Genomic DNA, 13,252 nt, shown 5'->3' with positions numbered 1-13,252 from the left:
TTTTCCCCCAAGGAGGCTGGTTCAAGTTTATATTTCTTGAAAGAATGAGAACCTGATGTTCAGCCTTAAGAAATAACATTAATGCTGTTTGAAACTGTTTGAAATTATTACATAGAATGGGTCTTGCCAACCCACTGTTTCACCAGCTAATTTATGGCGAGTTAAAAAAAAGAGAGCCACATCATCACAGGGAAACATCAATGATTTGTTCTTGCAAGCAATGCTCTAGCATGCAGCTTTCCAACTTAAACTGATTTATTAATAATGTTTGCAAGTGCGCCAAGTCCCTTGCATCTTACCTTACAAAGAGCTAATTTTTAAAGACATAACATGCATAAATCATAACATCAACAGCAATAGCATCAATTGAGTAAGATTGTAAATTGGTTTCCAGATGAGGTCACCATGTGCTCTGGATTATGTGCTTCTGGAGATTAGTTTTGAGACTGCCCAAATTCATGTAGAATCATTGAATAATACCCAACAAAAAAAAAACAGGTCCATCAACTTACAATATAAGAGAAGAGACTTTTATCCTATCACTCTACACTGGATCTAATCACATCATTGTGCTAACTCACTCCACTACTCAATCTCCTTTTCATTTCTTTTCATAACAAAGTACTTGCACAAATCATACCTGCAATATCTCCCTCAGAGATAATGGTTAAAAAAGAAGAGGAGTTACACTCAATGCCATTATAGGCGTCAACAGGGTCCAGACACTTCAACAGATCCCGGATGTGGCGGATGTGAACCTTAACCTCTCGGACTGTATATGGTTCTGAGGCAAAAACAGAAAGATGTCACTTCAATGCTGTACCAGGGCACAATACAGCTCCACCTTAAACTGCAAAACTCTGAAAGAAAGAACAATCAGAAAACACACAATACAAGTCACATAATGGAAATCTGAAACTCTTTACCACCCTCTCAAAACAACATTTGAGGTTAGGATGTCAATTAAAAATTTAACAATATTGATAAACTAAGGATTACAGAACCAAGGCATGTAGATGGGATTATGATCTAAGTGAAGGTTGGAATAAGTTGAGGGGCTGAAGAGCGTATCCATGCTCCCACGAAAGCTTAGTCACTATCTTTGCAATTTATTCACAGAACAATTCTTTTAAAAGATCAAACAGACACTGATCATTTTCTGGAAGAACTCATCACAGGAGCAGAAGAGAGAGCTACTCAATTGTAATACAAATCTTTACAAAATACATTTCAAACAAAAAGGATCCAAATTAGAAACTTCAAGGTAAGGAATAGTTAAAACACGTTATGATGATACTGTGCCACATTGACCGGAAGGTCAAGGTGCACTATGCTGTTCTGTCCGGAGCGATAGTCTGCAGAGTAAGGGATGCAGTGCACTGTGTCCCATCCAACAGCAACAAAACACTTGGAAGGCTCGCAATGCAGAGGCTTCTACTCTTCGAATGGAGCCAAGGCAACAAGAGGAATGCTGGGTAATAGTGGCTGAGACAGAAGCCACCCCATCTGACAGGACATTATGTAGGTCACATTTTTTCATCTAACTGGGCACTTTTCCTTTTTTTTTCAACATCATGTAAATACTGAAAGTTGATGCTAAATGTGTGAACTTCTATTGGCCGAAACAGTGACATAAGGGATGAAGTGTCAAAAAGGCCCTTTAAAGAGGACAGTGAAACCTCCAGAATGACATACATCCCATTTTCACATTAAGGGTGCCAACATGGAATTCTGTCTTCCATTGGCCCTACCTCTTTCCTTTGTGTCCTACCTCTTCCTCCTCCTCATATTCCTCTAATAAGTTCTCAATCTAAAGCATCACTGTCCTCCAATTCCAGATTTCTCTGGAAGACCATGTTGTGAAGAAAGCAACAGACAATCACAATGAGTGTACTGCAGGGGCACCACCCACTAGTGGTGGTTCTTGTAACCAAGTGACTTCTGTTATTGTGCGTCTGAGCTTCTTACTCGGACCATGCAAAGCCACCTCTTCAAGAAATATCTCCATACTTTGTGGAGGTGGTGGGTGAGTCGGCGAGTGAGATGAGTGAAGTGAGCCGAGTAGAGTGAGTGAGTGGTGAAAGCAAGTGTATAAGCAGGAAGCTCTTATTGGAGTTCACAGCCCAGCTGAATATTGAAGAAGAGGGCCTCTTCAGTGTTGATGAATCTCACTCAATGCAATTAATAATGCTCTGCATCTTGAGGATTTCAAGATTGAGGCAAAACCTACTGCTCTCCTTGGCTCAATCCTCAAGGTGCAGAGCATTATTCATTGCATTGAGTGAGATTCATCAACAATGAAGAGGCCTTCTTCTTCAATGTTCAGCTGGGCTGTGAACTCCAATAAGGGGTTCCTGCTTGTACACTTGCTGTCACCACTCACTCACTCAACGGTGCTGTTCGATGCTCACTAAATGGGCATTAATGACCAGTGAGGCACAATGGTATGTAGCCATTTTTGAATCACTAACAAGCTGCTGAAAGAAGCCAAAAGTTGAAAGTCTTCAAAGGACACAGTGCCATTGGGCAGCTACTGGTAGGAAAGGACAAGCACTAATGTAAAGTGAGTCATTTGAAATGAGGACACAGATTTTGGTGAAAGCCTACCTGGGTCTCCTAAAGCAGTGGTTTTCTGGTGGATCCACAAAGCTGCATCACTGGTAGTAAATCCCATGCTGAAGATACAGTCTCTGCTGCTTTTTGTTCATCCTTCTCCTCTGCCTTTCTTATACCCATTGCTCTACCCTTCCTGCAAAGGACATTGCTCCTTATCATCACTACATCCAAAATCAAAGATATACTGTCATTGCGAACAGTTGCTTTCCTTGTACTTAGGTGGTCTCTCAATTGTGTTTCGAAGTCTTGTCTCCTTCTCTTATGCCCTCATGGTACCAGGCAAGTGATAACATCCTGCACTGCCACACGTCTTTCCCCCTAAGCAAAGCCAATGTTTATGAAGGATTCTCAACCATTCTCCCTTTCAAAATGACCAACTTCTTTTCCCAGTGGTGGCCATGACTGCCTGACTTCTCTGTGCTGCTTCCTCCATTCATCTAGTCTGCCCTGACCCAGAACGCAGCCAAGCACTCCCACTAAAACTGCCAAACAGCCCTCAATGGACTCTCCTCCAGCCCTTTAACAATTTTACTTTGACTTATCTGGGAATAAGCCAGGATTCTAGGTCTGGCCTTTTAATGGAAGCTCCCCAGCAATGGTATCAGCAATGGGAAACTGGCACTTCCGTTTTCATCACCAAGCCTCCCACCCAATTCTGTTCCTGAGATAGAGACTGGGTAGGGAAGAAGAATTGAAAGAATGGGGAAATCAGGGAATCAGAAGGATGAACAAAAAGGCAGCAGAAGCTATATCTTCAGTGTGGGATCTGTCTCACTTCATTGAATGCTTTATTTTCACTTTCCTAGGACACAGCTAATGAACTCCAGTGGCTATGTTTTGATCTGAGCTCCCATCCTTAGCTGCAGCTGAACATTGATATTTTCTCCTGTTGCATCACAAACTCTATCAAATTTTCCATCAAAAATTTCATTTTGGTTTTACGTTAATTATGTGGTAGAATTCGGGAATTCTCATATATCTGGGACTTCTAGTTTCACAACACATTTTTTATTTGCAAGTGCTGGTTTACAGTTCTTGAGAAGACACTACCTCTACATATGGTAAGCAACAAATTCATTGGGACTACTCAACATATAGAGCAGGCATAGGAAACTACAATTACAACTCACCTATTGGTGAATATGTTTAGCATCTTGAAACCATTCAGCATTTAAACATATAAAGAATATCTACAAAAAAAAGTCCAGTTTTTCTGTTCATTGACAAGTTATTGTCCTCAATGTAACTGTGTGTATTGTGATTTGAACCCAAGAATCAGCCCATGAAACACCTTCCCCATATCACAGCCCTCTTTGGTCTACGGATAAAACCTATCCCTGGTTCTAGCTAAAAACCTGGGCAGGTGACTTCTGCCACTTACAGCTTAAACAATAGTGATTGTCATTCACTCAGAGGAAGTCTCCATTTATTCCCAATGACAGCACAGCCAAAATAAGGAATTATGGGTGCAAAGTATTGTAAATGCGATTCCTACATTTCTGATGAGTTATTATCAACTGAGTATTGAGTAAGTGAAGCTTGTAGGTAATCTGCCAAAGACATCAAGATTCTTCAACACAGCGTCTCCCTTTACCTTCTACCACTCGGAGAACTGATCCATCCTTCAGTCCTTCTATACTTGCCAACCCCGCAAAGTTATCCAGAATGTTGCCATCGTGCTGAAGTGAGAAGCAGGTCCGATGACATGTGTCCTCACGTTCCATCAGAATCTGGATGATCTCCTGAACCATCTCCTCAGAAGATACCTAGAAAAAGGATACATTATGATTTGTGTTGAGGTTCATTCAGGAAATCTCACACCCTTATCAATGGTCACTGAATAAACTGTTTAAAATAACTGGGTGGTTTATCACGCAAAATGTACATTTTATAGATTGGAGTCAAAGCACATACTACAGACATATTTATTGGTTTCCTTCAAGAGACAATCAGGATGTTCAGTCCCTTTGAAATTTCCAAAATTAGCAAGTTACAGGTTCTACGAAGTGGTCTGGAATGAGCTGGACTCATCATCCAGACTTTGCCATCTCTTATCTAGCCATTTGCTAACTACTCTCCAAAGTTATCACTGCATCTAAACCCATCAACTCCTGACCTTACAGACATTGGTTACCAGACTTTCATTGCCTCTCTTAAAGAAAATCATTACCATGTATAATTTTGCCAATTCCTTTCTCTCCAAGTTCTTCCTGTGTTACTATCTCCCTCGGACTCTCCATTCTGACTCTCAGCTCATTTGTAGCGATCCCTCTCCTCTCAGCCACCAAGGACAGTCATGTCTGCAGCATTCCTGAGCTCCCCACTCTGGAAACGCTCCAAACTTTTCTGCTTGTTTTGTAAGGCTCTTCTAAAATTCACCCCTTTGCACACTGCTTCCAGAATATCTTCCATTGTTTCTTTTAGAGTAGATCACCTGGAAACTTTTTGCTTTCTTTGATTTTCTTTTAATAAAGAAGGCTGTGGTTGTTGAGAGATGGTGTTAGGAAACCTAAATGGTAAAACAAGACTACAAAGAACCTACTTGTAAGCTAATGGTGTCATTTCCAGGCACTTGAATCTTAATTTCAAGCGTGTTTGGAATAGGAGTGATCTCCATCACGCCATTTGTAAGCACGTCGGCAGCACCATTGGTGACGAGATTATTCACTGGCAGAGTCATCTCTGAGTCTTTTCCATTACAGAGGGGTTCACTACCCTCAGCATCTGCAATGAGAGAATAATAAAAAACAATGAAGAAGCAAAGCTTAGGAACCATGAACATTAAATTTTAAACAAATGATCATACAAGGCAACAGAAAACATGAAACATAAATACATAATTTATTGCTGCTATTTAGGGATCACAAGGGATAAACCTGGATCCAAGCCAATGGTGCTCAATTACAGTTGCTTCGGGTTTGTGAGGTTGACATCTGTTTGATCAATGATACATCATCAATTGCTACATAATTATCAAGTTTACAATACACTTGCATAAAGCCAGCTCCAGAGACAGTTCTTGTACGTTCAATGTCAGAAAATAGTACTTGCTTTCAGTCCCCTCCCTGGTTATTTTTCTTCCTAAACCCACAGAACGCCCAATGGTGCAAAACTGTTTATCTAATTGTGTAAATGGGTATGGCTTTATAAGAAGCCTGGGGCATGCTTCCATATTTGCTCCTTGATTTCCTGCCTGTTGGTTAAGTGGGCACTTCAATGCAAGGGTGTCAACATGAACCTGACATCATCCCTTGGTTCTGGCCTCGTATTCATCACTGGGTTGGAAGGTATGGCAGACAAATTCAAAGCTCATGCAATCCAAGGGAAAATGACAAATTGAATCTAAAGGCAACCATCCCAGTGACAGAAGGCAAAAAGTAATTATCCACAAACGTAAGGAGAGAAAGAGCTGACATTTCAAGTCTAAATGACCCTGTGTCAAAGCTCTGACAAAGCTTTGACAAAGGGTCAGTTAGACTCAAAACGTCAGCTCTTTTCTCTCCTTACAGATGCTGTCAGACCTGCTGAGATTTTCCAGCATTTTCTCTTTCGGTTTCAGATTTCAGCATCTGCAGTAATTTGCTTTTATCCAGTAATTATCCACAGAAGCTTTGTGACTTGGAAGGCTGTTTCCTGTGTGGTTCTGCAGGGCTCCACAGTAGATCCCTTGCTGCTCATACTATAAGATGAAAGTGGGACCTGGAGATGCTGGAGATCAGAGTCAAAAAGTGTGGCACTGGAAAAGCACAGCAGGTCAGGCAGCTATATGGTCAATAATTTAAATTGAAATGTAGTGGGCATAATTAAGAAGTTTGCAGAATATACAGAAATTGACAGTGTGCTTAATAGTGGAGAGGAAGAACTGTGAATGGCAGGAAGATACCAATGGACTGGTCAGATGGTCAGGCTAAAATGTGATAAATATAGAACTCAATCTGTAGAGTGTAAGGTATTGCACTTAGAGAGGGCAAACAAAGCATGAGGTGTGGAGTAGCACAGAGGCATACTGGATGCTTTTCATCATCAGTTAAGACATAAAGTATAAGCACTGGGATGTTACGTTAGAACAGTAGAGAATATTATTTACAGCATATTGAGAGTACTGCATACAAATCCAGCCACGTATTTCATGAAGAATGTGAATACAGTACAAATGCAGGAGATCAATATGGATACTGCGAGGAATTGAGAATTTGAGTTATGATGAAAAATTGGATAGATTGAGGGGTGATTTAATTAAGATGAATGAAAATTTGAGTGGTCTAGATGGAGTGGATTGCAAGAACCTATTTCTGTAAGCAGAGACGTCAATAACCATGGGGTCCAAATTTAAAGGTAAGTGTAATTCTTTGTGCACTCGGGGTTACTTTAAAAACCACGTCCAGTCACAGAATCACGCTTCATGTTCAGCACTATCAAAGTACCACCATCAAGCCAAAAGGTCATTCTGCTATCACATACATGAGTAATGTGGTATATGAATTTCAGTGTTGGTGTGATGCTAGATGTGTAGGCTGCAATATTGGACTCTGGCAGCTTATATCAAAAAGCACAAACCTCATCTGTTTGCAAAAACAGGGTAGTGATGCAAAACTCTCAACACACTGTTCAATATTAGATATGATTCCACAATTGGAAGTGGGGGGGGGGGGGGGGGGGGTAGCCTTTGTTTGTGAATTTTGGGTATGTAAAGAATTACACTGGCAAATCAATTTAAGTCAGTTGAGTTCACAATGGGGTGCACCTTCCCGCACTGGAAGCTACGTATATCAATTCACAGTGTCCTGTTTTTTTGCACACAGAAAGAACATGTACTCGCACTGTGCCTATTACCATTCAAGAAAAAAGGTGACTGCCATTTTCTGGTTAATTTCTCATAGCAATACCTTGTTAAAAATTTCAATAAGGTTGGGCAGTTAATTGAGATCATCATTAATTGGTGCATTAGCCCACTCACCCAACAATTAGCATTCACATCTGATACAATATAAATATTATTTTCCCCTTAGTTTGGTATTTCCAATGAATTGCCCTGTTCAAAGCAAGGTGAAAAGCTTTGATTACATTGGCACTTTTCTGCAATACTTGAGTTCTGCACCACCAAACAATTATTTGCATGTAGATAAGTTGCTGATGTATTATGAAGCACTATATCAGGTTACTGCAGCTTGAGTTTGTCAGGTCCACCCAAAATATCCCTATCAGACAGGTTTATCGGAATACTGCACTGAAATAGGGAACTACAAAACTGGTCTTCCCACTTAAATGCTCCAAAGTACACCATTCAATGTAAGAGAAAAGGTTTAACTTGCTTGATCTACTCCTTAAAGAACAGTTGCTAGTTTTTGCCATTCCTCATAAAATATCAATTATCCAAATGAAAATTAATCAGACAGAAAACCTTAGAACTCAATCCTCCACTCTGACCGTGAGTCACCAGCAAATCATTTACTTACTCTCAATTATACACCCAACAGCACTCTTTAAATGCTAGACTTCATCTCATTCATTTAAGTTTGCTGAAAATATTTCACATATTTCCCTGAAAAACCATGGAGTATTGTGGGTGCACAGGCACATTTTTGCTAGGGCAAATATCCTACTGTAGACCTAGGGTGTTACAACGAGGAGCAGGAAGGCAGGTAGCAGCCACGCAATTAATTATACCTGCTGCAGGTCTATGTCAGCAATCCTCCTGCTCTTGACTTCAATCATACAATTAAGTATAATTAAATATTCTACTTTAATAGTCACAGTTGTTTCTGACACCATGGAAAACAACAAAGAGGACAAAATAGCAGAGCACGAAAGGAAAGTGAGAAGACAAACTTTGCCAGTATATTTAATAGATTTTAACTGTGCAATGGATGCGTGGCACAAATGATCTTTAAAGTGTTTCTATTTCATGATGGTACACATGTGGGTTGTTGGCTTTATCCCCAACAACTGTGAATTAGAATGATGTAGTCTCTGGTTTGGTTCTGAAACCTTCTCACCTCAATCTGCTGACTAACATGGTTGCCTTAAATTGGAAATGACAAAACGTTCGTGGCATTTGCTAAGATAGGCAGGTTGCTGTGATATGGATGGTGAGGAAAGTGTGCACTACCCTATAATCGACAGTAGACAGTTGGGGTAGAGAGCTGCTGATAATGCACAGTGAGAGAGGTGGAGAGATTGGCAATACAGAATAGACTACAAACAGTAGCTACAGATTCAGAATTCTCAAGTCACTCCTCTGAAGCACCAGACCCAGAAGTTTCACTGTCACATTAAATTCAAAGAATTTTGTTACCTATTCTTTCCTGGACAGTGTGCAGACTATAGGGAAGATCATAACAAAGTAGAAGTTAACGAGGATGAGAAAGTGACCAGTGAGAACTAAGCCCCAAAAAGTTTAGAACAAGTGACAGCTATATTCCTCAAAATCAACCGCTTGATTCTTGAGATTCTCAGCTGTAAAAATGGGAGCAGTTTAGTTTGAGGGAGTGAGAATGGGGAATGCAATATTTCACATAGAGTGAATACGTTCAAGGAGAAGTTGGTGAGGCTGTACCATCTTCTCCACAAGAAATGGTGGAGAACATTGCTTTTGGCTTTGCTGAACTATCCCCATAGACTAAGTGGGACATGAATGATACTACCAGGCTGTCCAGGCAGGAATTCCAGCCAAGCAACTAACTGCGCCGTCCAAGATCAAAGCTGCCATAAGAGGAAAGTCCAACTTAAACACTCGGAGGAAATGGATTCATGAAAGGGAAATCGTATCTGATTAATTTATTAATTTCAAGGAAGTCTCAACCAGACTGGACAGAAGGGAAGTAGTAGATGTATTTGACTTGCAGGTGTTCAACAGGGAACCTCTCAATAGGTTTAGTCATAAGAGCCCATGGTGTTGAAGGTAGTATATTAGCATGGATAGAGAATTACATAATGGGCAGGAAACACCAAATGGAGAATAAGGGGTTCTTTTTCAGGTTGACAAACCATGACCAGTGGAGTTCCACAGGGATCAGTGTTGGTCCGCAAATACAGTATAGATTAATGACTTGGAGGAAGGAACTATGATAGCCAGATTTACAGATGGCACCAAAGTAGGTGGGTAGATAAGTTGCAAGGGGGCGACAAACAGTTTACAAAGAGATATTGACACATTACATAGTGTGCAAAAAATTAGAAAATGGAGAATAATGTTGGAAAATGTGAGTTTGTTTGTTTTGGAAGGAAAACAAAGAACAGGATTATTTAAATGGAGAAAAACTGCAGAAAGCTACAAAATGAAAGGGACTTTGGGTACTTGTTCGTGAAACACAGTGGCAGCAGATAAGCAAGGAGGTTTCTGGAATGTTGGCACTTATTTCAAATTGGCTTGGTCATAGAAGACAAAGGGTGGATGTGGAGGGGTGTTTTTCTGATTAGAAGTCTGCAAAGCTGGGACCTCTTGTTAGTTATATATTTATATATCTCTAAGCACACATACATTAAGGATTTGCATGTTTGCAGTCATGAAAGTTGGTGGAATTGTAAATAGTAAGGAAGGCTGTCAAAGGAATCAGCAAGATATAGATCAGTTGGAAAGGTGGGTGGATAAATGGTAGATGGAGATTAATCAGAACAACTGTGAGGTGATGCACTTTTGAAGGTAAAAGGCAATAAGAAAGTATACAGTAAATGACAGGATCCTGAGGAACATTGCTGTACAGGGATATCTTGGGGTGCCAGTCCATAACTCCCTGAAAGTGGAAATACAAGCTGATAAAGAAGGCATACGCATCCTGACCTTCCTCGGTCGGGGTATTGCATATAAGTGTTGGTGAGTCATGTTGCAGTTGTATAAAACTTCTCTTAGGCCATAATAAGAATATTGTGGTCACACCACTTTAGGAAGCATGTGGAGGCTTTGGAGGGGGTGCAAAAGAGTTTTGCCAGAATGCTGCCTGGATTAGAGTGAATTAGCCATGAGGAGAGGTTGGACAAACTTGAAATGTTTTTGCTTGAATATCGGAGGCTGAGGGAACCTGACAGAAGAATATAAAATTACGAGAGGCAGGATAGGATGATTTCCAGCATCTGCAGTCATTGTTTTTACACCAGGATAGGGTGATAGTTAGAGTCTTTTTCCCAGGCTGAAAATGTCAAATACTCGGGGACATAGGTTTGAGGTGAAAGGGATAAAGTTTAAAAATGTGCAGGGCAAGCTTTTGACACAGGCTTTATCAGGAATGCACTGGCACCGGAGATGGTAGACGAAGATACGATGGTGATGTTCGACAGACGCATGAACAGACAGGGAATACAGAGATATTGCAAGTGGATGAGATTAGTTTTGCATAGCATTAATATCAATATAGACATGGTGTGCTGAAGGGTCTGCTCCTGTGCTGTACTGTTCTGTGTTCTAGGGGGTTGGCGTTTCAGACAAGGGAAATCTTACTGCAATTGTACAAAAGTGTAGGAGCACTCTGAGCAGTTTTAATCCCCTTATTTACAGAAAGCTATCATTTCATTGGAGAGGGTTCAGATCAGATTCAGTGGAGAGACTGTCAAAGGCTAAACAAGTTGCAACTTACACACTGAAGTTTAGAAGAAACAGAAGTGATCCCATGAAACACATAAGATTATTAAGGGACTTTACACAGGGTTAATGCCAAGATGTCTCCACTCAAGAGAGCATCTCGGATCACAGGCCATTGACTCAGAATAAATGGGTGCAAATTTAAAACCGAGATAAGGAATTTCTTCTCTAGAGGGTTAAATGTCTTTGGAACTCCTTGCCATGGAGATCTGTGGAGGCAGAGTCCTTATGCATATGTAAGGCTGAGACAGACGGATTCTTGATCAGTAGGGGAATCAAGGATTTGGGAAAAAGGCAGGAAAATCAACGTCAGGAATGTCAGATCAGCCATGATTCTATTAAATGGTGGAGTGGGCTCGAGGGGCCAAACGGCCTACTCCTGTTCCTAATATTTATGGTCTTCATGGCAAACAAGAAATAGGATGCCTATTCATCGTTGAACAAGTTTAACTAAAAAAGATACACATGTTTCATGCTCACTTATTCATGATGCTTATAAAGGATTTTCATGTTTATTTTTCTATTTGTTGATAGATATAATGCAGACATTTCTTGCAAGACCATCATTTATTGCCCATGCTCAATTGCTCTGGAGAAGTTGGTGATGGTGAGTCACTCTTTTGAACATTCTGTGTGAAGAAGGTCCACCTACAGTGTTCTTAGTGGATAATTCCAGGATTTACAATCAGCAACAATGCACATCCATATCAGAAACATGTGACTTGGAGGTAGTTATGATCACATGCCTGCTTTCATGTTTTGAAGAAGCCTTAGTATGTTGCTGACATGCCTCTCTAGATAGTAAACACTGTAGCCATGTTGCACTGGTAATTGGTAAGCTGCATGTTTAGATGGTGGATGGGGCACCTATCAAGTAGGTGCTGCTATGGTCAGTTTCATGTTGACCTTTTTGAATAGTGTTGGAACTCCATTCATCCTGGAAAGTTGCAAATATTCCATCATATTCCTTACTTGTGACTCATAAATGATGAAAAGGCGTTAGTGGGTATGGAGATCAGTCATGAGAAAATACCCAGCCATTGAACTAATCTTGTTGCCTCAGTAATTATGCGACAGGTCCGATTAGATTTCTGGTCAATGGTGATACCAAAGATGTTAATACGTCTGACTGTTGAGAGCAGTTGTTTTGAGTCCCTCTTATTGGAAATGGCCATTGCACAGCAGGAATGTTATTGATCATGTTGGCGGTAGCTTGAATGGTTGGCATTCAGGGCTTGCTGTAAACAGGTATGGACCACATTTAAAAATTTTAATTCTTAGAAGTGGTAGAAATAGAGTAAAAATGGTAACAAAGAAAAGATTTTTTTCTAAAATATTAGAACATTGCTAGCTGAGCTGATTTTGAAATGCCCTTTGCTGTAGTCACCTGAGTGACAATGACAATCTCCATGCAAAATGGAGTCAGGAAAGCACGGATTACAAGATGTTGGGCATACTGCCCAGGGACTTTTATGCATGCATCTAAAGTTGTGCATGTTTGGAAGCATATTATGAAGCTACTTCTCTGAATTGCCAAGGTAGTAAAAACAATATTTGCAACAGTCCATGCTAAATTGCCCATAGTGTTAGGTGCATTAGTCAGAGGGAAATGGGTCTGGGTGGGTTACTCTTCAGAGGGTTGGTGTGGACTTGGTGGGCTGAAGGGCCTGTTTTCACACTGCAGGAAATCTGGTCTAATCTAATCTCTTTATCATAACTTTGGGAATGTAATCCAACCTAACAGCTCATTGGAAGTGCTAAAAGAAAGTCAGTATCTGTAGTTGCTAAGGCTCCTTTTTGCCATTCAAAACATACAGCCATGACTTTTCCTCCTTTGTAAAACTGAATGGAATATTTTCAACACAAAGTATCATGACAATTTCCAGAAAATACAACATAAATTGTGTATGATCCCACTGAACCTCGAGAAGCCTTTCCATTGAACATGTTCTTTTTTTGTTCAAAGTCATTCATAGGATCTGGGCATCACAGGATGGGTGAGCATTTATTGTCCATCCCTAACCGCCCTGGAGAAGATGGTGGTGACCATTGCAATTCATT

At 40.4% G+C, this 13,252-nt stretch overlaps 1 protein-coding gene across 2 annotated transcripts in view; it reads right to left on the bottom strand.

Moving 5' to 3' along the window:
- Positions 1 to 13,252, bottom strand: part of LOC132827091 (clustered mitochondria protein homolog) — an 82,742-nt gene that overhangs the window by 61,359 nt on the left and 8,131 nt on the right. For both annotated transcript variants that reach the window (XM_060843558.1, XM_060843559.1), the window contains exons 2-4: positions 5,159 to 5,340; positions 4,211 to 4,382; positions 641 to 784 (exon numbers count right to left, since the gene is read on the bottom strand). In XM_060843558.1, the coding sequence (XP_060699541.1) occupies positions 641 to 784; positions 4,211 to 4,382; positions 5,159 to 5,340 (498 nt within the window). The remainder of the gene's footprint in view (positions 1 to 640; positions 785 to 4,210; positions 4,383 to 5,158; positions 5,341 to 13,252) is intronic.

This window comes from Hemiscyllium ocellatum, chromosome 24 (genome assembly GCF_020745735.1).
Source record: "Hemiscyllium ocellatum isolate sHemOce1 chromosome 24, sHemOce1.pat.X.cur, whole genome shotgun sequence".
Classification (NCBI taxonomy): Eukaryota; Metazoa; Chordata; class Chondrichthyes; order Orectolobiformes; family Hemiscylliidae; genus Hemiscyllium; species Hemiscyllium ocellatum.
The sequence above is the reverse complement of the archived record's forward strand: the minus strand, read 5'-3'. Positions and strand labels throughout refer to the sequence as shown.